Source organism: Urocitellus parryii, chromosome 1, assembly GCF_045843805.1.
Source record: "Urocitellus parryii isolate mUroPar1 chromosome 1, mUroPar1.hap1, whole genome shotgun sequence".
In the NCBI taxonomy this organism is placed as follows: Eukaryota; Metazoa; Chordata; class Mammalia; order Rodentia; family Sciuridae; genus Urocitellus; species Urocitellus parryii.
Genome location: NC_135531.1, coordinates 118,146,714 through 118,172,242, shown reverse-complemented (window position 1 = coordinate 118,172,242; position 25,529 = coordinate 118,146,714). Strand labels below are relative to the sequence as shown.

Genomic DNA, 25,529 nt, shown 5'->3' with positions numbered 1-25,529 from the left:
TTAAGTTTTCCTGTTCCCTTTCAATGCACATTCACACATACTTTTTTAAAGTGTATGAAATTTAAGAATAACAATGCAGATTCATGTCCTTTTCTAAATGAATTGGTTAAAAATACAATTTTTAAAAATATCCCCAGTATTTTGCATGTTACATCTCATCTTTGTCATGTGATTATTCTTTCTTGATGAAGTCATTAGAGGACAACAATGAAACCATCAAAAATTCTATGATGGAGGAGCCAAACTTCAATAAGGTACAAATATCATTCAACTGAAATTAGAAATTGCATTCTTAGCTAGAAAAACAAAATATTTGCATTTTAGTTTCCAACTGAACTTTGTTCCCAATGGAATGAAAGTATTGTTTTTTCAAATTATTCTCTCTTTTTAGCAAGTGATAAAAATGCTTTTTCTTTTGTTAATTAAGAGAATGCAATTTTAAAGGGAGTTGAATGTATCCTATTTGCCTACAGATTTTTCTGAGTACATATAACAGAAGTTCTTAATAAATGTAAATTACTCTAGCAGTTGTAAAAGCATAGTAGGATCATACCATTTTTTAACTAAAATTTCTCTCCAAGGATATTAATTCCTAAAAGTATAGCAAATATTATTATATAATCATTTATTCTACAGATAGGAATAACATATAGCACAATGCTTTGTGCATAGTAAGTACTTATAGTACTTAAGAACCAAAGCAGAAAAGATGAGAATTTGTACAATCATGAAAATTTCCCAGAGGTTCTGTGATTGCATGTTCAAATATGACATTATTATATTGATATGTAATGTATTTTTCATATTATTTATTGTCACTAATTTTAAGATAATCCTACCAAAGTGATTTTTAGGGGAAAGAATTTTTCAAAAGATTTTTTAAAGACTACTAATTCTACCTTTATTTATTTTTTTTTTAGTTGTAGATACACACAATACCTTTATTTATTTATTTCTATGTGGTGCTGAGGATCAAACCCAGTGCCTTACACGTGCTAGGGAAGTGCTCTACCACTGAGCAACAGTCCCAGCCCCCTTTTATTCTTTTTCAAAGGAATCTTTTAAAATAGAAGAAATAATTTTATGCAATTAATAACAAAGACTTAGTTGATACAAGTGTATATCGTAACTAAAACTTTAGCAAAATAAATGTATATAACTCATACTTTAAATTTTTCTAATGTTTTTTGGAAATTTTCAGAGAATATAAATCAAATTTTTAATTAGTTAACAATTTTCTTTGCTAATTGTTACTAACTACTCCCTGTACATTATCAAGAATTTTTATCCAAAGGTTTTTCTTTTGATCCTGTTCATAAAATGTTAATAATTATAGTGTTATATTTCTGAAATCCTCATGTTACATCAAATGCAGTCATTTTGTTTGGTTAACATCATAACTATTTTGCAAGAATTTTTAAGCACTTTACTGTACGTTTTTTAAAATAACTTATTAGGTATGTTTGATCTAAAACAACTCCACATATTTCAAGTGTAAAACTTTAATTTTGGATTGTGTGTTTATGAAGCTATTACCAGAAGGTGATGCATTTATCCTCCACCCTCCAGACTTTAATCCCTCCCTTTTACTTCCCTCTCCCCTCTGTTCTTTTTCTCTCCAAAAAACTAGAGATCTGATTCCTGACATTATAAACTAATATACATTGGAATTTTATGTAAATGGAATTATATCATTTTGGTTTTTACCCTTTACTAAGCATAATTATTTTGAGATATCTCCATGTCATTGTATGTGTCAATAGTTCATTCTTTTTCATTTCTGCTATGTGTGCATTATATTGTATGGACATTACCAGTTTATCTGTTTACATATCATTTAACAGTTGAGCTTATTCCATTTGGGGGCTCTTTCAATAAAGCCTGCTTTGAAAATTCATGCATATGGCTCTTTTATGGACATATGCTTTTATTTCTGTTGTGTAAATAAATGCCTATAAGTAGAATGACTGGATCATATGGTAGGTTTATGCTTAACCTTTTTAGGAAACTGCCCAAGTGTTTTCCAAGGTGATTGTATCATTTATACTTTTCTCATCAGTGGTTGAAATCTGAGTTACTTCATATTCTTCTTCTTTTTTTCTTTTTATTGAAAATCCTTCTTTGGGGGCTGGAATTATGGCTCAGTGGTAGAGCGCTCGCCTAGCATCGGCTGGACCTGGGTTCGATTCTCAGCACCACATAAAAATAAAAGCATTGTGTTGTGTCCATCTACAAAAAAGATTCATATTTTCTCTTTCTTTCTCTCTCTCTCTCTCTCTCTCTCACACACACACACACACACACACTCACACACACACACACACACACACACACAAAATAAAAAGAAAAGACTTCTTTCTTTTTTTTTTAATACCTTTGTTTTATTTATTTATATGTGGTGCCGAGGGTTGAACCCAGGGCCTCGCATATGCTAGGCGTGCTCTCTGAGCCATAACCCCAGCCCAGTTACTTCATATTCTTATTTATACTTTGTATAGTTAACTTTAGCCATTCTAGTTTAATGATAGTTCATCATGGTTTTATTTTATAGTCTTTTTATTCTCTTTACAATGTCTTTTGTTGAAGACATTATCCTTTCATCCATTGAATTTCCTTTTCAAAAATCATTGACACAGATGTGTAGGTCTATTTCTGGACTCTTCTTTGGTCTATCAATCTGTTTTCCATCTTTATGCTAGCTGCACAGTTACTTATTACTATAGCTTTATAATCTTTATGTGTATTGTTGTCCTTCAGATATATCCTTCTGCAAACCAAGCTAGCTAGCTTGCTTACTTATTTGCTTACTTTTTCTTTATCACACTGACTACTACTTCCAGTCCCAGACTGAATAAAAATATTGAGAATAGATTCTTGTTTTTCATATATTAGAAGAAAGCATTTAGTTTTTCTTTTCTTTCTCTTCTTTTTTTTTTTTTTTTTTTGTACCAGGGATTGAACCCAAGGATGCTTAACCACTGAGCCACATACCCAGCCCTTTTAAATATTTTATTTAGAGACAGGGTCTCTCTGAGTAGCTTGGGGCCTTGATAAGTTACTGAGGCTAGCTTTGAACTTGCGATTCTCCTGCCTCAGCTTCCTGAGCTGCTGGGATTACAAGTGTTTGTCGCCACACCCAGCTAGCATTTAATTTTTTTATTCTATCTATATAAAATATCCAGAATAGATAAATCTATAAAGACAGAAAGAATTGGTGCTTGCCAAGTTCTTAGACAAGATGGGATGGGAGCTGAATGCTTAATGAGATTTATTTTTGATACTAAAAATGTTCTGGAGGGAGAAAGATATCATAGTTGTACGTTTAGGTTTTTTTTCTTTTTTTTTTTTTTTTTTGGTTTTATCATGAGGTTACCTGTAGGTTTGTTGTAGTATCATGAGGTTACCTGTAGGTTTGTTGTAGTTGCCCTCATAAGCTTGGAGAAGTTTCTTTATATTATTAGCTTGCTGAGAGTTTTTTAATAACAAAAAAAAATATTTTACTAAAACATAAGATTTACAGAAGATTCCAGACAAGTCATACTATATTGTCAAAAGCTTTTTGTTGAAGGGAGATCTATACTTGATAGAAAAGTGACAATCTTCTTAGGGAGGGTTGTGCTATTTGTTTAGTGTCGATTCAAACAATCATTCTTGTTCATCTATAGGATTTTAAAGTAAACACTCTGCAGCTCACCCTGATAAACTATCTTTGTTTACCATGCTTTATATTTACTACACTGAGCTTTATACTTTATCTTCACATACTATGTCCCCCATGACTAGGAAATGAATAAAAGCAGTTTCACTACTTTTAAACTTTTCCCAGCAATCCATGTTCTAGCATCTGCTTCTGCTTTACCATGGTGAATTGAGAAAAGATATAGATTTGATAATGTGCATTTAATCACCAAAGGACTGAAGATGTCCTAAGTTTTATTCTGTAATGTTTCTAAGACTGTTGTGTCCATTAAATGCAAACAAAAAATGAAGACAACTTTATAGAACAGAAGTGATGCACATTTGATGATGTGCATTTGATAATCAGATTGATTTAAATACTACTTGTGGCAGACAGCCTAGTCTATGTTTCAAGTATTTCTGTGACTTGAACTTTGTTGGTCTCTCACTGCTGTGCTTCATCATTTTCTAATAGATCCTCTGAATTAAGAACACTTAACAAAGCAAGAGTCAATAGCAGAATTATGGGAAGCTGGTGCTGTGGACCACTTATCTTTCAGAATACATAACATATTCTTCCTGACCTGTCTACATTAAGAAAATAAAGTTTGGTCATGAAATGTACTTTAGGTGCTGCCTTTGGGTATTCTTCTGGAAGGAACAATTAAAATCCCCTCCTCAAAGTTGGAATCCTAGAGGCCAGCAGTGACCACATGAAAATAATGGGTATTGCTTTTATCTGATTCTGCTTTGATGCCAGGAACCACTTCTACCAGTCAATGCTGGCTTTCCTTTGATGATTTTTCCAGGCAGCCCAGTCATCTTTTCAAATTCTGAATCAGCCCACTGGTCTTTTTTCCCAATTTAATCAGGAATGGATGTTGAATTTTGTTAAATGGTTTGGGTTTTTTGGATTTTGTTGTTGTTTTGCTACTATTGAGATGATCACATGGCTTTTCTTTTGTTAGTCTGTTGGTATGGCTAAATAAATTTATGGATTTTTTTTTTAAACTAGTCTTGCATTCATGGCCCCACTTCAGCCTACTTGGCCATGAGGTATTATCCCATTTCAATATTGTCAGTTTTTATTTGTTCAAATTTTAAGAATTTTTGCATCTATATTCATGAAGGATATCGGTTTGTAGTTTTGTTATACATTTTTTTTTAGTTGTCAGTGGACTTTTATTTATTTATTTATATGTGATGCTAAGAATTGAAACCAGTGCTCACACATGCTAGGCAAGTGCTCTACCACTGAGCCACAACCCCAGCCCTTTTTTATACATTTTTTGCTTTATGTTGGTATTAGATTTTTGTTAGCCTTTCTTACAATAGGTTGGCAAGGATTCTTAATATTTGGAATAATTTATATAGATACAGGAGTATTATTTCTTAAGTGTTTGGTAGAATCTTTGAATTTTTTTAATTACAAATTCAAATTCTCTAACAGGTATAGGACAATTCAGGTTATCTATTTCTTATCTATTGGGATAAGCCACCATTCCTACTCTCCTAATTCAATCTACCGTTACCTCTCAGTAACTTAAGCCGCTGTAGTAGCTTCTTCATTGACTTTTGGCAGCCATTCTTATACCCTTTATGTTTTAGCTCACACCAATCAGAAATTTCAAACTCTACCAGCGGCTTTCTCAGCCCTAATATCTTTCCTCTGTATTATAGCTTTTAAATTCCTGCATGAGCTTCTTTCTCTAGTTTTATCTTCTACATGCTTAGTCATTCTCAAATTTAGTTTGCCTAAAACACTTGAGATGTTAGGCACCATTGCTTTTGCCCCATGATTATAGGATTCTAAATATGCATCTGACATAGAGTTTAGAATCTTTGTATTTTAAAAAGTCACCTCATTTCATTCTCATGCAGCTCAGATGACACCACGTTATTGAGAAATATTTAGATAATAGAAAACAAGAATGTATTCCCACATTGAGAAAGCTTTTTGACATTTATATCTGCTTGAGCTTTCCTTCTGCACTTGGGGAAAAAGCTCCCCAGATGAAACTGATATATTCCCCTCAATCCAATAATTGCCAGCAAATAGTAGATCCCTCTGTGCTGTAGAAATATCTCTCTGCCTCCAGTTTCTTCAAAACCTAATAATAGACACTTAAGAGTATTTTAGCTATCAGGCAGATAGATGGGTAAATTGGGATTTTATCATGAAATTACAGAATTTGATTTGTCTATTCTTGCTGGGCCAGAGGTAAGACATTCCTAGAAGACAAGTTGATTCTCAACCCGAATGTTCAGCAAACACTACTGAAATATTTTTATTTGTAAGCAAATCATATTTTAGATTAGAATATATTTGACATTAACATCTAATGACTATGGTTTTCTCTTCATAGTGGTTATTTTGATTTGGTTATTATATAAATCTCAGCTCTGCAATTGAACAGTCTGATGTCATTTTAAAAAATATTTTGAACTCTTATGAATTCTGTGGTCAGCAGGTAGGCATTAGTGATATTTTTATCTAAATTTTTCAGGAAATAAATTTGTTATGTGCTAATTACAAATTAATATTTTCTGCGTTTTATAGTAAGTGGTGAAACATTTTGTAATTCCTTTAAAAAGATTGAAGGTTAGGAAAAATAAAATGAAGTATACCCTACATTAAGCAATGTTTCAAACTCTTAATAATTGCTTCCACATTCAAACTTTTATTTATTTTAGTAAATTGATTTTATATAATTTCTTCTGAATTTAAAGATATTGTATACACTTTCTTTAGGGTAAAGGAATGTAAGATATTTTCTCCTTGTGTAAACTACATTGAATTATGGTTTACTAAACTTCTACTGACTTAGAGGAGTTACCATGTCATCGAGGTTTCAGATTTTTCCTCTATAAATAGAAAATTATTTAGACCAGAAGTCAGTAAACTATACATACCTGGTCAAACCCAACCCATGAGCAAAGAATGGTCTTTACATTTTTAAAGCATTGTTTGGTGGGGGGAGGAATGTGCAACAGTAACCATTTGTAGTCCACACAACCTAAAATATTCACCATCTGACCATTTAACATAAAAATATATAAAATACTATTAAATGGCTGGGGATATAGCTTAGTTGGTAGAGTTCTTGCCTTGCATGCACAAGGCCCTGGGTTCAATCCCTAAAACCACCAAAAAAATTAAAATACTATAAGAATTATAGTACTAAGAAATTTGGTAAATAAATTTTAATTAAAATGTTTTGATTCTCTAAAGTTAATTCGTTGTAGCTTCGGAGTATAATCAATTAATGAAGTTCTGAGTTGTATCAACTATCTTTTTATAAAAATGTGAAAAAACAAATTTGAAAAAAATTAAATTCCCCTTATCCAATCAATTTTGTCTTAGGAATTATATACAATAGCACCTTTGGAATTGAAATATCTAAAAAAACTTTCTTAAAATAATTTATGTAAGTATCAGATGCTAGACTAGCATACTATTTGGCCTATTCTTAAAGTCATATTTTATTTTCTTCCTTGTAGATAGAAGCAGATTTGGGATATCCTGGAGGTAAAGCAAGAATTATTCATAAGGAATCTGATATCATTACTGCATTTGCTGTTAATAAAGTAAGTCTATAGATTTTTTTCTTTTCTTTAATCATTACATGTTCATAGTTGAAGAATCAGTAAGTTTATTTAATGTCTCTATTTCTCCTTTCCAAAACTACTTCACACTTCTTAAATTATAACCTGAATCAGTTTTCTTTATTTTATAAATTGATTATATTATTTGGTAATGTGATTTTATTAACACATAATTTGGGAAATGTAACTGATAAGATTTTTTATTGCAATAGAGAAAAGCATATAAATTATTTATATATGCAATAACTTTAGAATTTATGTGAGATAATAGCACCTAACACAAAGAGAATATTTTCTATATTTCTTATGAGTATGTTAAATATAATTCTTACTATTTGATTAAATTTAAGCCTATATGTGGCTTATAAATTTCTCCCACTACCAGTAGTTTCCCAAATAGTATTTTTTTTTGTTTTCCTTAGACTTATACTTACCATCCTCCTTAGAGATGTCTCTAAGTTCCAATAGTAAAGGTAGCCTTAGATATAATCGTCCAGCGTTGAAATTTGTCTTAGTAATTTCCCCCTTTTATCTCCCTTCATTGCCTTATTGAACAGTCACTTCTTTTGTTTTGTTTTCTTTCCATTAATTTAAAGATAAATGTTATCTTTTTTCTTGTATTCCTAAAGGATAAAGAAGGCATATGTGTGTGTACAAGTGCATGCATGTGTGTTCATATGTTCCTAATTTGCAATAATTTTATGTAATTTAGTTATGTATCCTGTGGAATTACTCATTCAGAAATTCTTACACCAGTTATTTCTTCATCTTTTTATGCTAAGCCTGTCTTCTCTTTGATTTCTCCTACACAATTCCTTTGTCATTCTGTCCTCTTATTTCCCTGTATCTTTCATCTCATTTTTCTCAGAAACTTGAACAATGACTAACTCTGCTTGAAGCAGGCAAATTTGGAATTAGGTCCTTTGTCAAGCAGTTCTTATATTGTAGTGTGTTTATAACATGGTATACATATGTCAAATATAAAATTTTTGTCTATACCCTACTCATCTGCCGCCTTCTGAAGAAAATTTTATTTAAAATAGTCTATCCAATACAACTAACTAGCTTTTTTCTTTTGGGGGTCTGTATATAAGTAACTAGTAATGAGTAATCATTCATATATTTAAAGTGTGCCATTCACTTGTAAGTGTATGCTTGTTTAATTATTTCTCCAGATTTGATATTTTTATATCCTTGCTAAGTTATAATTGAGAAATAATATTTTTTGGTTTATATTTCTTTTTGTTTGTTTGTTTGTTAATATCATTGAGATTGAACTTTTCCCTATTTGTTTAGTTGGGAACTATATCAAGAATTGTGAAGTTTATGAGATTTGACTTTATATTCAAGCTAACAAGTTAACTTTCACAGTTTAATGGATGCTGTTTGAAGATATGAGAATCCTGAATCACAGACAAAAGACTTTATTTCTGACAGCAAGAGCAGTAGCGAGAATATCATCATTTTCACACTGGTTCTCTGAGCTACGATTCAAACTGAGAAACAACAAAAGAGAACCATATAGAAACAGTACCTGCATATGCAATAGGTCATGTTATAGGAGAGGATCACTCACTTTAGTGAACCCAGGTCTTTTCTAATGGACAGTAAGCATACCTGACATTTGCTCTGGAAGGAGAAAACCATCACTGTATAAACATCCTGGGAATGATCCTACAGGAAAAAAAGGGCAGTCAGTGATTCATAAGACATTCAAAATTGGAGAGATCCATGGACAGTCATCTTCAATAGTCTAGTTATCCTTTTCTTTACTTATTAATGCATTAGCATTTCACATAATAATATAGTAATCGTATTTTCTCTTTGCCGTCGGTATCTTTCTGTTTTCTGTTTGAGATGTATTTATTATTATTATTTTTTTTTCAGTGCTTCTGATCAAACCTAGAGCTTAGCTCATGCTAGGCAACTGCTCTACTACAGAGCTACATCCCTGAGATGTGCATTTTTAATTCATAGATCTTTAAAATTTTACATAATTTAATCTGACCAACTTGTCATTTGTGATTTCTTCTGGCATACTTCTTCCTCTCTTTTCTTGCCCATATGCTTTTTCTCTGTGAATCTTTCCTACTTCTGTTTTTCTTGCCTGAAACTGAAAGGTTTTAGGAGAGAGTGATATTATTTTATTTAACTAATTAACCATATGTCTTTAGAGTTTCTTATCTCCCTACTTTCTCTAGTTTTCAGAGATTTTATCTTCTTTAGTATCTTCCTCCACATTTGGGGGTTTGTTGTTGTTGTTGTTTATTGCTTTGGGAATTTTTTTGGTTTTTGGTTTTTGAGATGGGATCTCACTGTGTTGTCCAGGTAGGCCTCAAACTCCTGGGCTCGAGAAATCCTCCCACATCAGTCTCCTGAGTAGCTGGGACTACAGGTGTGTGCCACTACACCTGGTCCCTTCACTGTTTTGAGTTGTGCAAACTTTTAGGGAGATTGTAGCATTCTAGCAGACTACAGGGAGTGAGTGCTGGGAGAGCAAATAAGCTGATACATGTACTGCCATTCATAGTTGGCTTTCTGTTGGATGTACTGGAATTCCTAGAACATAAACATATCTCGAAGTTCAAGCTTATGATTATTTCACCAAAAGTTTAATTGCTTAAGTTAGTTTAAAATATTATTTTTAGGGATTATTTTCAGACATACCCAATGTATCTATTGTGCTTTCTTATTTAAAAATTTCTGTATGATTTATTTTTCAGGCAAATAGAAATTGCATAGCAATTGCTTCCAGCCATGATGTTCAAGAACTGGATGTTTCTGGAATTCTGGCTACACAGATCTATACTTGGGTAGATGATGATGTAGAATTGGAAACCAAAGGGTACGCTTATACTTTGTTTTTATTCAAAAATGTTATATTTGGGACTATATGTGCTGAACTATAACCTTTAAAAGTTGTTTTTTTTTTTTAAGGAATGTTACTAAAGTATAAGCAGAGTAGAACCCAATGTGGTAAAAAGTAAATAATGGGTGGCAGGAGCTTCAAAAAGGAAAGTAAGAGTTAGGAGAGAGAGAGTAAGTGAAGGGAATGGAAATTGAGTATGAAAGTCATTGTGAGTTAGGAGTAAGAGTTGAAGAAAATTTATTTTAAAGGGAAATAGTCAACGTTAGAGCTCTCAGATGGAAAAAAAAAAGGAGTGATAGGTTGTTTTCATTCTGGTTGACATTCCTTTATAGATCAGAAGATTTCTTGGTTATACATGCTCATGATGATTTAACAGCTGTTCAAGGCACAACGCCATATACACATAGTAATCCTGGCACTCCAATCAACATGCCGTGGCTTGGTAGTACACAGACTGGCAGAGGAGCATCTGTGGTATGTAAAGTTAAAGATATTTAGGTTTTTGATAGCTCTGCCATTTTGGTTAATGGATAAAAAAGGATAATTGAAAGGTTTTTTAAAAGTTTATTTTAAAATAAATTTAAAAAATAAGCATACATAAAATTATTTTAAAAATATGCTTTGTTTTAAAACCAAAGAAGTATATTTTAATTAATAATTTTTTGAAACCTAATGGTTCAGAGCAGGTGTAATCATGGTATGGCCCATAGGATAGATTAATATGTGCCCAATAGTCTACATTTAAATAGCTACATCACTAAGAGCAATGCTTAATTTTTTTTTTTTTTTTTTTAGGTATTTGGGGGTGTAACCCATGGCCTTACACATGTTAGACAAGTAGTCTAACACAAGCTGTGTTCTCAATGGGTCTAAAAAAAAAGTCATGCATTTTGTGGTTTCATGAAAATTTCATGAAATTCTATTTTAGTGTACATTTATGAATAAATTTTTATAGGAAAAGCCAAAACCCTTTATTTATATTTTTCCTGTGGGTGCCTTCATGGTACAGTGGCATTATTAAGTATTTGCAACAGAAACTATATGCTCATAAAGCTTGATATATTTATTGTCCAGCACTTTATAAAAAATGGTTTGCCAATCCCTGGTCTAGAAAATATCATTTAATAGTAAAAATGGTCCCTTTTTAGTTATAGATGGACACAATGCCTGTATTTTATTTATTTATTTTCTTTATGTTGTGCTGAGGATCAAACTCAGTGCCTCACATGTGCGAGGCAAACACTCTACCACTGAACCACAGCCCCAGTCCTTTTCTTCATACAGAGGCAAAATATCTTTTTTTAAACAAAAACAATTTTTAAAAAATTAAGCAAAATGTGATATAAATATTAATGGAAACAGATTTTTTCTGAAGTGAAGGGGGATCTATTTGAAACCTGATCACCTAATAGGTGATCCATATTTATACCTTCAAGATTTTTCTTTATTGATACATAAGGTATAGGAATTGATTCATAGAATCAAAGAAACACATGTTGTTTCAGTGACTTTCTAAGTGGCAGGGGGTTTTTTTGTTGTTGTTGTTTTAAAATTTTATAAGTCCTGTAAAATATTTTCCCTGACCAAAAAAAAAGTTTTATCAATTAGTTTGGGTAATTGTTCAAGGAAAGGCTCCATCATCTTTAATAATACGTTTTAATATTTGGTACTTAATACATTTCTTTATAGCTAATAAAACCATATAATTCTTTGCATTATTTCTTGTAGCTGTTTTCTCCTTACTCATTCATCCTTACTCCTTACTCATTTCATCCTTACTCATTTAAATGAAATTTGAGTTTTAAAAAAATCAAGTGTTTCAATTTGTCACTATGTTGAATTTGTGGTAGAGCTCAATATAAAGCCCTCTACTCTTCGTAATTTGGTGATTTCAGGAGCCACTGTTTTAAGGTTTAAATTGAATTTGAAAAGCAATTTAGTAATTATTCAAATGACATGACTTGGTTAATATAGTTGGATTTTTTTCAGTTGACAAATATGTTTAAATTTGTGGAATTTAATTATAATATTTTAAAATCAAATTTAAAGAGAATATACAGAAGATATGCATAGAAATAATAGACTCTTTTTTTTTTTCCAGCTTCAGAGAATACAGTACAATTCCTATAACAGCTTTCTTGCTGGTCTCTTGCACTCTGTTCTATACAGAGCAACAAATGTTTCTAAAGCATCAATCAGATTGTTGCTCCCCTCTTTAAAAATTCAACTTTTTTTTTTTGTAGATGGACATAATACCTTTATTTTATTTATTTTTATGTGTTGCTGAGGATCCAATGAATCCAGTGCCTCATGTGTGCTAGGCAATCACCCTGCCGCTAAGCTACAGTCCCAGCCCTTTCCTGTACAACTTTAAAAGAACAAGTCATTAACATAGCCTCTAATGCATTAAAAGTTTTACTGCAGCCTTGTCTCCTTCTTCACTTGGTTTTTCTTGTTGTATTTACATTGGCTTCTATTTCTCAAACTCATTAGTCTTACTGCCATGTCAGAACTTCTACTTTGTCTTCTGCTTAACATGCTCTTTTCCTCTATTTTACCATTTAGATCTCAATTCATATTCCCAGAGATTTACCTGACTTCCCTAGTAAAGATATCTGTCCCTCATCACTGCATCCCCAATCATCCATTATTATCTAATTTTATCATCTTTATAAGAGTACTTATTAATTGTTGAAATCAGCAATTCATCATTGTTTAGTTGTCTTTTTATACCCTCTGGTATGTAAGTTCTTTCAGAGCTTATATTCTGACTGCCTTATAGACTGATGATCCCTAATAGTGTTGGACATATTGTCAGTGAATAGAAAAATTTGTTTATACTCCAAATCATTATAAATAGAAATTATCTTTGAAATTTCTGTTAGGGTTGAATTTTTTTCCTGTCTACATCTTAGGACAGCTTTTTAGTTGTGGATGTCATGATTTGTGAACATAAATATTGGGATTGACCCATCCTTTTTTCAAGAAAGCAAGGCCAATAGAATAAGGTCCTTCTCTTTTATATGAATTTCCCCTGGTAGTTAATGATGTTTTTTCTTTTCTTTTCTTTTTTTTTTTTTTTTTTTTTTTTTTGTCTTACAAAGTTCAATATGTGCTTTCAGGGAAAAAAAAAATCGCTCCTTGGCGCACATGGCGCACACCTGTAATCCCGTTAGTAAGGGAGGCTGAGGCAGGGGGATTTCAGGTTAAAAGCCAGCCTCAGCAATGGCAAGGCACTAAGCAAGTCAGTGAGATCCTGTCTCTAAATAAAATACAAAATAGGGCTGGGGTTGTCACTCAGTGGTTGAGTGCCCCTGAGTTCAATCCTCTATACCCCACGCCCCCCCCAAAAAACAAAAAGATGAAAAAAAGAACAGGAACTTTTAGGCATTTTTAAGAGCATAGGATTTAAATATGAGATTTAAACAAAAGTGATACTAATCAATTTTTCTTTTTATCTGGAGAATTGACAAAATATTTTTTAATTCTATCATTCTACTGACTCATGAATACTAATACAAAAAAGAGTATATTTGTTATAACCAACTTCTGCTGTTTGGGAGTATGAGTGCATTCATATATATTCTAGTTTTTCTATCCCTCAACAGTTCTGCTGACCTAGTAGTTTCTTTTCTTCCTACCAACTCCTCATCTTCTATACAGATTTCAAGCTAATTGAACAATTCAATAGCCCAAAGCTCAACAACAAAAAATCTACCTGAGACTTAGAATATCATGTAACTATAATTATGATGCAGTACAAGTAAGAAGTAGTCTACAAATTAAAAATTTCCCTTTAATTTTGTGTATTTTTAAAATTCTTATTTAACAAGCTAGTTAAATCATTCAAAGCATGATTTTAATCATGTGTGTGGCACATGACTTAATCCCAGCAGCTGGGAAGGCTGAGGCAGGAGGATTGCAAGTTTGAAGCTAGCCTCAGCAATTTAGCTAGTCCTAAGCAACTTAGCGACACAATATCTGGTACTATAAATAGATAAATAATAAGATGAGTTAATTGTCCCAAACTATCAAAGTTTACTTGAATTTCTGTTTATCTCTTTTATTTTCACATGCTTCTGTCTTTTTAACTTCATGTTATTCATGAATATTCCAGTAAATTTAGTACAATCAGAGAATTGGTAGGAGCACCATTAAACTTCTTAATATTAATCTTAATGTTAATATGTTTAGTATTCATAATGGAAGTGGTAAAGTCATATAAAAATAAATAATTGACTTTCCTGTCACAATGTAAATTATTTTACTTTTTTATCTTATTGTATTTATCATCTTTTTTTTTTTTTTTTTTTTTGGTGTTGGATATTGAAACCAGGACTGCACATATGCTAGGCAAGAGCTCTACCACTGAGCTACACCTCCAGCCCTATATTTGAAATTCTTAATCTTTTTATTGAAACTATAAAATAATTCTTTTTTTTTTTGCCAGATGATTAAGAAAGCCATTAATAATGTCAGAAGAATGACTTCACATCCAACTCTTCCTTACTGTAAGTTGACAATAATTAGCAATGATTCTTAATTTTATATGTAGTTTTGGCAATTTTTATTATAAGAAATTTATGGAAAACTTTTAGTTTCAATTGAAAGACATTTATTCTACTTTGATGGAGAATATTTGCTAGTAAATAAAATCTTCACTTGAAAATTGGATAAAAACAGAAAAAAAAAAGGTATTTTAATGAATTAATAGAGAAAGTGAGCTTAGTGCAGTAAATAGGGACATTTTGTCTTTTTAACATTTTTGGGGTTCCTTAGTGTTAAATTGTAGTTGATAATTATTGTTTTAATAAATAAGATTACTGCCGTCTTTCATTACACACATCTTTACCAGACCTTGGTCATTTATTGCATGATTATAATCAGTTTGTAATTTATTAACTTTTGTTGGTTTCTTTTATGAGACACATTTATAGTAAACATAGAAAATGGTTATTAGTCAACTCCTATATGGTAAGGTAGCATATGTATTTTTTTTCATTTTTTTCTTCCTAGGTATCTCAAAATTTCTCTTTCATTAGCCAAGAACTTAATTTATGGGGAACTTTTTGGAGGTATTAACTGGTGGGTTGGAATTAATACTCATATTGTTATGTGAGTATTCCAAGTTTTTAAAGTATGATTTTTATGTATAAATCAAATTGTCCTAGTATATCCTAACAAGAATAGGATATGTAAACTAGGAGTTATTCATATGGGTCTGGGTGTGTGGCTCAGTGGAAGAGCACTTGCTTAGCCACATGTGAGGTACTGGTTTCAATCCTCAGTACCACATAAAAATAAATAAATACAGTAAAGGTTAAAAAAATTTAAAACCCCTATTGAATAAAAGCCTATCATGCTTATTTTTTTAAAAGAGGTATTCATGTACCTTCAACTTAATAACCTATAAAAATTTGTACCACTTTTTCTTATAGTAGATATTGCAATAACATACAATTGGCAAAATCAGTGTTCTTTTCTGCTAAATTATCATAGTTCTGTTAACATCTGTTATCAAAATTGTATGTTTTCCTCGCAAAAGGATCAAGAGAATCATATGTTTTAAATGAAGAGAATAACTTCAGATACATACACTAGAAATATAAAATAATTTAAAAGACTGGTGGTCTATTTTTCCTACCTTTCCAAAATAATTTAAAACATTAGTCTGTTTTCCTATTTAATTTATTTAATATTATATATATATATATATTTATCCATGGTTTAATAATGTGAACTAAAAACTAGTCATGAAGTCTATAGGGTAAGGAGTCAAAATGTACTTTATATATAGAGAAAGCAAGAGATATTTGCCATTGCTTAAAAGTATAGTACCCTCTGCAGTAGGGTTTGTAAGTTTCCTGAAATACTGAAAGGACCTGACTTCCTCTCACCCTCATAGCATTTATCCTAACAGGTAAATAGCTTGCAGTGAATATTTTCTACTTTGGACCCATAAAGTTAGATGATGAGACCCCTCATCTTCAAAGGCAATTAGTGTACTTATTTTTGGAAGTATTAGATAAAACTAAATCACTGTTATCTTGAGAGGTAAGTATTTTCTGTGTTTAGAGAACTACCATAACTGGTAAATAAGAGACTTGAAAAATTAAACTAAATAATCACTGGACTTCCCCACCTCCCCCAGCATTATCTCTTCATGTCATGAACAAGTCCCATAAGTAGTAATTCAGTTCAATAATGAGTGCTTTTTATGTAATGGAAATGTTAAGAGACAGGATGTTTTCCAAAAAATCCTAAAGTTCACATACTTCAAAATAGCTCTTTTCTTTCCCTTGAAATAGATATTAAAAAAAATTTTTTTTTCTGGGCTGGGGATGTGGCTCAAGCGGTAGCTCGCTTGAGTGCGGCCTGGGTTCGATCCTCAGCACCACATGCAAACAAAGATGTTGTGTCCCCCGAAAACTTAAAAAAAAAAAAATTTATTTTTTTTCCTTTGGTGCTGGGGATTGAACCCAGTGCATGCTAAGTAAGCACTCTACCACTAGCTATTCCCACAACCTAATTCTCAAAATTTCCCTTTCATTAGCCAAGAACTTAATTTATGGGGAACTTTTTAGAGGTATTAACTGGTGGGTTGGAATTAATACTCATATTATTATGTGAATAACATAACATAACTACTTTTTCTTCTGCTCCAGAGAATTTTTCAGAAATTAAACTAATGCGTTCTTAGTTTCCTAGATTGGAAAGCAACTGTTTCTCTACGTATGAATTTTTTTTCCAACCTGAGCAATTATACAACTCTTTTAATACCAGTGGGGCGTCTTTTAACTCATCTCAATTAATGACACTCTCTACTTAGAGTCAGATTCTACCAGTTAGGGACTTGGCCCAACAAGACTGCACTCAGTTACAGATACCCATCACAAGTATTGGCTTTTTGCCTATATTCTTCACATACTGGCTATAAGTTGGGAGTCCTATGACTCCCTCCTTGGGTTTGATTAATTTGCCAAAACAATTCATAGAACTCAGGGAAATACTTTATTTAAATTTGCCAGTTGTTTATTGTATTAGTTAGGTTTTCGTTGCTGTGATCAGAATACCTAACAAGAACAACTTAGAGAAGGAAAATTTTATTTTGGTTTATGGTTTCAGAGGTTCAGTCTGTAGTGGGCCAGTTCCATTACCCTGGCCCAAGGTGAGGCATAACATCATGGCAGAAGGCACGATGAAACCTACTCAGCTCATGGTGACTGAGAAGCAGAAAGAAAAAGAGGAAGAGGCTGCAGGGAGGAGGTCTCCAGTGATGTATCTCCCCAGACCATCCCCCCACCTGCCTACAGTTATTGTCTAGTTAGTCCATTCAAAGTAGGATGGACTGATTATGTTATAGCTCTCATAATCTAGTCATTTCATGTCTAAATATTCCTGCATTAACACAGGAGCTTTTGGGAGACACCCCCAAATTCATAGCATTTTGCCCCTGGCCCCCCAAAATTCATGTCCATCTCACAATGCAAAATGCATTCAGTTCCTCTCCAAGAGTCCCTATAGTTTTAACAGTTCCAGCATTGCCCAAAAGTCTAACTCTACATTCTCATCTGAGACTCAAGCTAAATTCCAAACCCCTTTACAAATTATAAGCAAGTTACATATATGCATGTGCAGTAGACAATGGCACAGAGTAAACATGCTCATTCCAAAATGGAGGAATGGCAACATACACAGAAGGTATAGGGCAAAAGCAAGACCAAAACCCACCCAGGCAAACAGGCCTGGTAATTCTGCATATAGCTTCTAGGACACATGGCAACAAGGTTTTCTCTGCACTGGACTGGGATGGACCTGTCCTTTTGGCCTTGCTATTTGCAGGGCATGTGTGCTGTCTTTTAGACTGGTTCTTTCTACAGCCAGCAGCTTTTCTCATTAGGCAGTTCATATGGCATCTCTTAATTCCTGAAGTCTCCATTGACTTTACTTTAACACCTTCATATATCACACTCTTGGGGACAGGTGCAGGGACACAGACTCTGCTATACTTTGCCTGGCTTCTCACTGCCTTTGAAATCTGGTAGAAGCCTCTATGTTCCCTTAACTTAACTTTAGTATCCTGCATTCCTGCAGAACCAGCATCATGTAAATGATGCCAAAGTTTGCCTCCAGCTTGGAGCTGTAGCTTGGTGCCCTGGAATCACAGCTGCAGCAGCCTCTGAGTACCTGGGCAGCTGAGCATAGAGAAACAACTCCCTAGGACCCCAAGTGTAAGCAGGTTGCCCCTAGAATCTGTTCTCAAAGGATTTTCCTTTACAACCTTGAGCCTGCAGTGGGTGCGATCTTGCAAATTCCTAAATTGCCCTCAAGCCATTTTTTTCCTATTGTGTCTTTGTAAAGTTTGTCTCTTTAGTAGCTATGATCTCTTCAACACTCACAACTTTCTTGACTTAAGTTTTCTTTCACTGTTCTGGCCAAAAGGATTTTTTAAAAACCATTGGGCTCTTCTTTCTGCTCCTGATTCTCACAGTAAACCTAGCAAGAAGCTGCCAGCAAAATCTGTGCTACTACCTTAATGCTGTGCTGCCTTGAAATTTCTTCTACTGGATTTCTTCTATCGCCTTTAAATTTGGCCTCGCCTAACATCTCAAGACACTAGCAAAATGTGGACAAGTTCTTTGCCAGAATATAATACAGATGGCCTCTAGTCTGATTCCTAGTAGAATCCTCATTGAAACCTCAGAAGTACAATCTTTATTGTGTGCATTCCTACCACATTCTGTTTTGAGCTTCCACTGGAATCTCCCAGTGTGCTCTGTTTACAACATTGGCTTCTCCAACCTCCATCTCCAAACATATGCAAACCTCTCCTGCAAACCAGGTCCAAAGATTTCTGAACCACATGGTTAGGTTAGGCATAGCAACTATGCCACTCATGATACTAATTTCTGTATTAGTTTGGTTTTTGTCACTGTGTCCAGAATACCTCACAAGAACAACTTAAAGGTGGAAAAGTTTATTTTGGCTCACAGTTTCAAGGATTCAGTTCATTGTGGGCCAACTCCACTGCTCCAAAGTGAGGTATAACATCATGGCAGAAAGGTGCAGTGGAGGAAAGCTACTTAGCTCACAGAAGCCATGAAGCAGAGAAAGAGGAAAGGGCCACAGGAAATATGAACCCTTCCAGGGCACACCCCCTAGTGAACCACCTCCTCCAGCCATGTCCCACCTGCCAATAGTTACTACCAAGTTTGTCCATTCAAAGTAGGATGGAGTAATTAGGTTACACCTCTCATAATCTAGTTATTTCACTTCTGAATATTCCTGCATTAACTTAGGAACATTTGGGAGACACCTCATATTCAAATCATAATGATTTTAAAAGAATATTATAAAGTATACTAAGGAAGAGATATGTAGAGCAAGATACAGAAGAATCCCGAGGGCAGAAACTTCTATTCCCCTGGAGTTGGGGTAGAAGGTACCACCTTCCTAGCATTTGAATACATTTCCCAACCAAGTAGCTCATCAGGTCTTGTTCAGGAGTTTTTTTATAGAGTTTAGTCTTCATATAAGGACTACAGCTTATCACTCTAACAGCTACTTCCATTTTTACTAACAATAATTAGGACCAATTTATTTGCAAAATAAGCCTAGTGTCATTAAACTTGACCTGATTATTTATATAAGTACAGCAAGAATAGACTGATTGCACATACGTTTTTTGATGTCTGCTTTGTAGGAACACTAACAAGGAATCTTGGGGCTGGAGATATAGCTCATAGGTATTGCACTTGCTTAGCATGTGGAAGGCACTATGTTTGATCCCCAGCACCACACACAAACACTAAAGTATAGTAAGGCATCTCATATGAGACTTCAAAAACCTTTAGAGGTTAGGAAACCAACCCAAGGACTTTGCCTTCAGTTGTATACATTTGGATGAATCCCTCTCTTCTCAAGGTCCGAAATATCCTGGGATTCCTACCCAGAAGTGGTAGTCCTTACTTACCTGTAAGGCAACCATGTCAATGAACTATGTACACACAGTAGTAAGCCAGTGTGTGTGTGTGTGTGTGTGTGTGTGTGTGTGTGTGTGTGTGTGTGTGTGTGTGTTATTTCAAATTGCTTTAAAATTATCATCCGATTCTGTGCATTTTCAATGACTTGTTAATATAACGAATGCTTTCAGTTTTGTACTGTTACAAAAAGACATCTTTTTTCCCAGTGCTGGGGATAAAAAAACCCAAGGCCTCACTAAGCAACCATCTGCCAATGAACCAGCCTCAGCCCCAGAAAGAAAATTCTTATTGAACCTGTGCAAATATCTATATTGCCATGAAGATAAGAATACTCAATAATACCTTTCAAATTCTGGAGGGATCATGTAGGAAGAAAACATGACTTTTCTTCTTCATTCACAAAAGTATACTATACAAAATTTCTGTAAACTGTTAGTACCCTAAAGAAAAGAAAGTATTCCTGAAAACAAAACATTAAAGAAGAAGCAGTGTTTCAAACAAAATAAATCTTTAAAAAACAAAATTTTTTTATTTGATTTTTCAGTCCCATGTCATAAATTCTTGATCTTAATTAGTAATTTCCTGAATCTTCAGTTTTTCCTATTAGAGTTCTGGACATTCTCATCTACTCTAGTGGTATGATCTTAAAGTTACCAGGAATATGTATGTTTCAGAAACTTCCATGAATCTCCTTGAAGACAACTACTTAAAAGTTGTAATTGTTTGTAAAAGCTTTCAGGAAAGCATCAGGGTAAAATGATTAACTGTTTCTCAATGACAAAAATCATGACCATCATTGAAAATTTGATGATAAGCAATTTATTATATTAACAACACAGTTGACAAGGAGATTATTTCTATGGCATAAAACATTTTAATATTACTGAAAATATGAATGAAAACATTATACCAGGATATATCAGGTTTCTAGAAATTTCATAAAATTTCTAGAATACTTTGTAACATTTACCCAACCATAAGCTGAGATTAAACATCATCTTTACTTGACAGTGCTTCTCGAGCAATTTCACATATTAAATCAGCCTAATTATTTTAATATCACTCTTTTTATAGGACAAGGGAACAAATCTTTCAAGATGTTCCAGGGACCCTCAAAATTTCTAAAGATACTTTGAGGCCAAAAGATTTAATTTAGGGTTTTATTTGGAAAAGATTGTCAAGAATATCAATTTAAAACACATAATTAAAATAGTATCACAGGTTGCTATGAGATAAATATTAATTTAGACAAAATAGTAACTAAAAGATTTCAAAGGCAAATACAAAAAATTATATAGATATAGGAAAAACACCTCAGCTTTTTAATATTGAGAAGTTGTAGTCTTACTAATCAAAGACCTAATAAAGACAACATGCTGAAGCACAGGAGATTGTCTTGATAAAGCACACGATCTTAATTTAGCCAGGTTTCTAAAAGTTAAAAAAGAATCTTTTACAATCTCATCAAGAATAAACCAAGGGCAGGGGTTGTGGCTTAGTGGTAGAGTGCTTGCTTAGCACGAGTGGGTCACTGGGTTCCATCCTCAGCACCACATGAAAATAGATGAATGAGGGGCTGGGGTTGTGGCTTAGTGGTAGAGAACTTGCCTAGCATGTGTGAGGCCCTGGGTTTGAGTCTAAGCACCACATATAAATAAATAAAACAAAGGTTCATTTATAACTAAAATAAATAAATATTTTTAAAAGTAGATGAATAAAAGTATTGTGTCCATCTACAACATAAAAATATATTAAAAAAAATAAACCAAGCCAGGCACCATGGTGCACACATGTAAAACCAGCAGCTTGGGAGGCTGAGGCAGGAAGATTTCAAGTTTAAAGCTAGCCTCAGAAAAAGCAAGGTACTAAGTAACTCATTGAGACTTTGTCTCTAAATAAAATACATACAAAACAATGCTGGGGAATGTGGCTGGGTGGCTGAGTACCTCAGAGTTCAATCCCCAGTGCCGGAAGAAAGAAAAAGAGGGAGAGAGAAGGGGAGGGAAGGGGAGGGAACAATAAACCAAAAATAATTAAGAAAGCATTGCACTAATAGACTTTTTGATCTCATTATTCCTTTAATAAGATAAAGTAGGGGCAGAAGCTGTGGCTCAGCGGAAATGCACTTGCCCGGCATGTGTGAGGCACTGGATTCCATTCTCAGCACCGCATAAAAATAAATAAAATAAAGGTCTATCAACAAGTTAAAAAAAAAAAGATTTTTTTTTTTTTATTGGTCGTTCATAACATTACATAGTTCTTAATACATCATATTACACGGTTTGATTCAAGTGGATTATGAACTCCCCCTTTTACCCCGTATACAAATTGCTGTATCACATCAGTTACCCTTCCATTGATTGACATATTGCCTTTCTAGTGTCTGATGTATTCTGCTGTCTGTCCTATTCTCTACTATCCCCCCCTCCCCTCCCCTTCCCTCCCCTCCCCCCCTCCCCTTTTCTCTCTCTACCCCTTTTACTGTAAATCATTTCTTCCATTTGTATTATCTTGTCTTACCCCTCCTTTCCTCTTATATGACATTTTGTATAACCCTTTTGTATAAAAGAAGATAAATAATGTATATAAATACACTCAAATCTTAGCCAATTTGACCATACTAAAATTCCTTTTCAAATTCCTCTTCTCCAAACTTTTATACAATGTTCTTGTATATATCTGAATATGTACCCTATATGCCTCCTTTTATTCTAATGTTTTCTCAACTTTAAGATAAAAGTTATTCTCTCCTTTAGCAAAAACATACTTGTCATAAATCAGAGCTTCATCTACCAAAAACATGTCATACTTTCTTTACACACAGAATTGTTGCTTTTATTTTTCTTGGTAGTTTAAGTTCTGGTAAAAACTAGGAAGAACATAATTTTGTACAGTCACAGAAGCATTTTATAGTTTGGTAAATCTGTAAACCACCCTTTCATTCTGTATAGAAGCACGTTCTTTCTCATAGTACAACTTTTCAGTATGGCACGGGACATATTTACTAAAACCTCAATATCTGTAGTTCTGTAATAAGAACCCAAAAATTATATAAGCCTAGGTAAAGCAATTAATGTTTTAGTATTTCACCTTATATAGATGATCCAGATATTCAGTAAATATTCAGCAATTAATTTCACTTAAAGGGCGTAAGTTGCCAAAGGATTTTGGGAAACTCTTTGGGGTAGTTTTAACACCAGACAAGGACAGCTATTACCAAGTTATTTTTCTTGCTGACAAATTTTGTAACAAAGATAACATGAACTTATTTGACTAATAAACCCAGGTAAAATAAAAATTGAATATCCAATTACATTTAATGTTGACAGCCTTGAAGATGAGTCTTTAATCTACACACTTAAATTATCTTTTATTTGCCAAAGATTATCTATGGTCATATGAATTTGAAGAACACTTGAGTCAGTCTTTTTTTTTTTTTTTTTTTTTGTAGTTGCTGATAGACCTTTATTTTATTAATTTATTTGCAGTGCTGAGAATCAAGCCCAGTGCCTCATACATGCCAGGCAAGTGTGCTACCAATGAGCCACAGCTCCAGCCCATTGAGTCAGTCTTTTTAAGAATTTAAGGAATATTTAATTTTTATAAGAGCTGACTATTATTAAAGGCACTATTACAGATTAATTTGGGGAAGATCATCATCTGAAGGTAGAAAAAATAATACAATTTATGAAATACCTCCAGATTTACATACACATAAAGGAAGAACAGATCCTATAGATTTCATTCCAAAATTATAGCCATTTGCCAGATACAGACCCACTAAAAATTTATGAAAAAAAAAGTAGTTCATATAAATAATAACTGGGGACTGGGATATGCTCAGTGGTAGAGCACATTCTTAGTACATAAGGGCCTTGGTTTGATTTCCTGTACAAAATTAGAAAAAAGATGTCTCCTTTGCTTTTTTGTCTTTTATAAGGAATTTTTTTTCCGAGAAGCAATCTCTGATTCATTCCTTTCAGTGGTTTCTGTGTTCCAACCAAAAGGTACATCCCTGTTTCTAAGGCATCAGGGATCCCCTTTTTTCTAGTGTGCCCTATAGATGAACAATTTTGTCTTTGTTAAAACTTACCCATTATGGCCACCATAATTATAAATTGTCTTTCATAAGGTTTATGCATTTTTCTAGAAAAACATAGGTTCTCAGTTAATTTTTCTTCTACATAAAAGTAACTAGAATTTGAAGTGGAGGAGTTCTAGATTCCTGAATTCACATGAACACACAATTCCCTGTCTTACAACTTTATCAACCTGAGGCCTCCTACTGGACCAGAACAGTTTATATCACACTCCATCTATCTTATAGACCTTGTCTAGAATAGAAGTGCTTAAATTGGAGAGCCCATGATGAAAGTTGCAGAGCTTAGATCCAAGAGGGCTGTTTTAGTCAGCTTTTTCACCACTGTGACTAAAGGACTTGACCAGAAAAACTATAGGGAAGAAAAAGTTTATTTGGGGGCCTACAGTTTCAGGGGTCTCAATCCAAAGACAGCAGACTTCATTCCTCAGGGCTCATGGCAAAGAGTGTGGCAGAGGGAAGCAACTCACATGTTGGTCAGAAAACAGAGAGGTCTCCACTTGCCAGATAGAAATATATACCCCAATTCCCACTTCCTCCAGCCACACCCTACCACTTCAATTACTCTATCCCTATCATGGGACTAATCACTGATTCGGTTAAGACTTTTATAACCCAGTCATTTCTCCTCTGAACCTTCTTGCATTGTCTCACACATGAGCTTTTGGGGGACACCACATTTAAATCATAACAAGGGCCTACAAATGTGCAGCAAGAAGCAGTGAACAAAAGGGGCTCAGTAGAATTCATTGTCCCTGGGGGTCATGATCAGGGAATCTCCCTGGTATCTCCCTTTTGACACCAGAACTAGTAAAAGATAAACTTAGGCACATTAAAATGTTAACAAGTTTACTTGAGCATTCAGCTTAAATTCATGAATCAGACAGAACCAAACCACAGGTAGCTCAGGGCTTTACTGAGATGAGGGGAAAATTTAAAAGTATTTGAGGAAGCAAAACAAAAATAAATCTGGTTGATTAAAATGCAGAGTTGGCAGTTTTTATTTGTAAAACCTATGGTTAGAGATTTATTTGAGTTTTGCTTAATTAAGCTTAAGTTTTATTTTATTGTTGTATATTGAGTTGGGTTTCAGTTGGCTCATTCAGGAACTCAAAGCCCTACCGCCATCTCAGCCTGTACGTTGTTTATTTTTTCAACACTATAAATAATGCTAGAAAAATGTAAGTGCTTTTTAAACATAGATAGTCCAATTTTTAAAATTAAGTTAATCAAAACTATTAGAGAAACAGGGAAGAGTTAATATCACCAGTCTCAAGAAATTCTGTCTATGCAA

General features: G+C 33.5%; 1 protein-coding gene across 1 annotated transcript in view; it reads left to right on the top strand.

Moving 5' to 3' along the window:
• Positions 1-25,529, top strand: part of LOC144256173 (dmX-like protein 1) — a 166,237-nt gene that overhangs the window by 126,118 nt on the left and 14,590 nt on the right. The window contains 5 exon segments of the mRNA XM_077801257.1: positions 192-254; positions 7,180-7,266; positions 10,008-10,129; positions 10,486-10,627; positions 14,604-14,664. Coding sequence (XP_077657383.1) covers positions 192-254; positions 7,180-7,266; positions 10,008-10,129; positions 10,486-10,627; positions 14,604-14,664 — 475 coding nt within the window.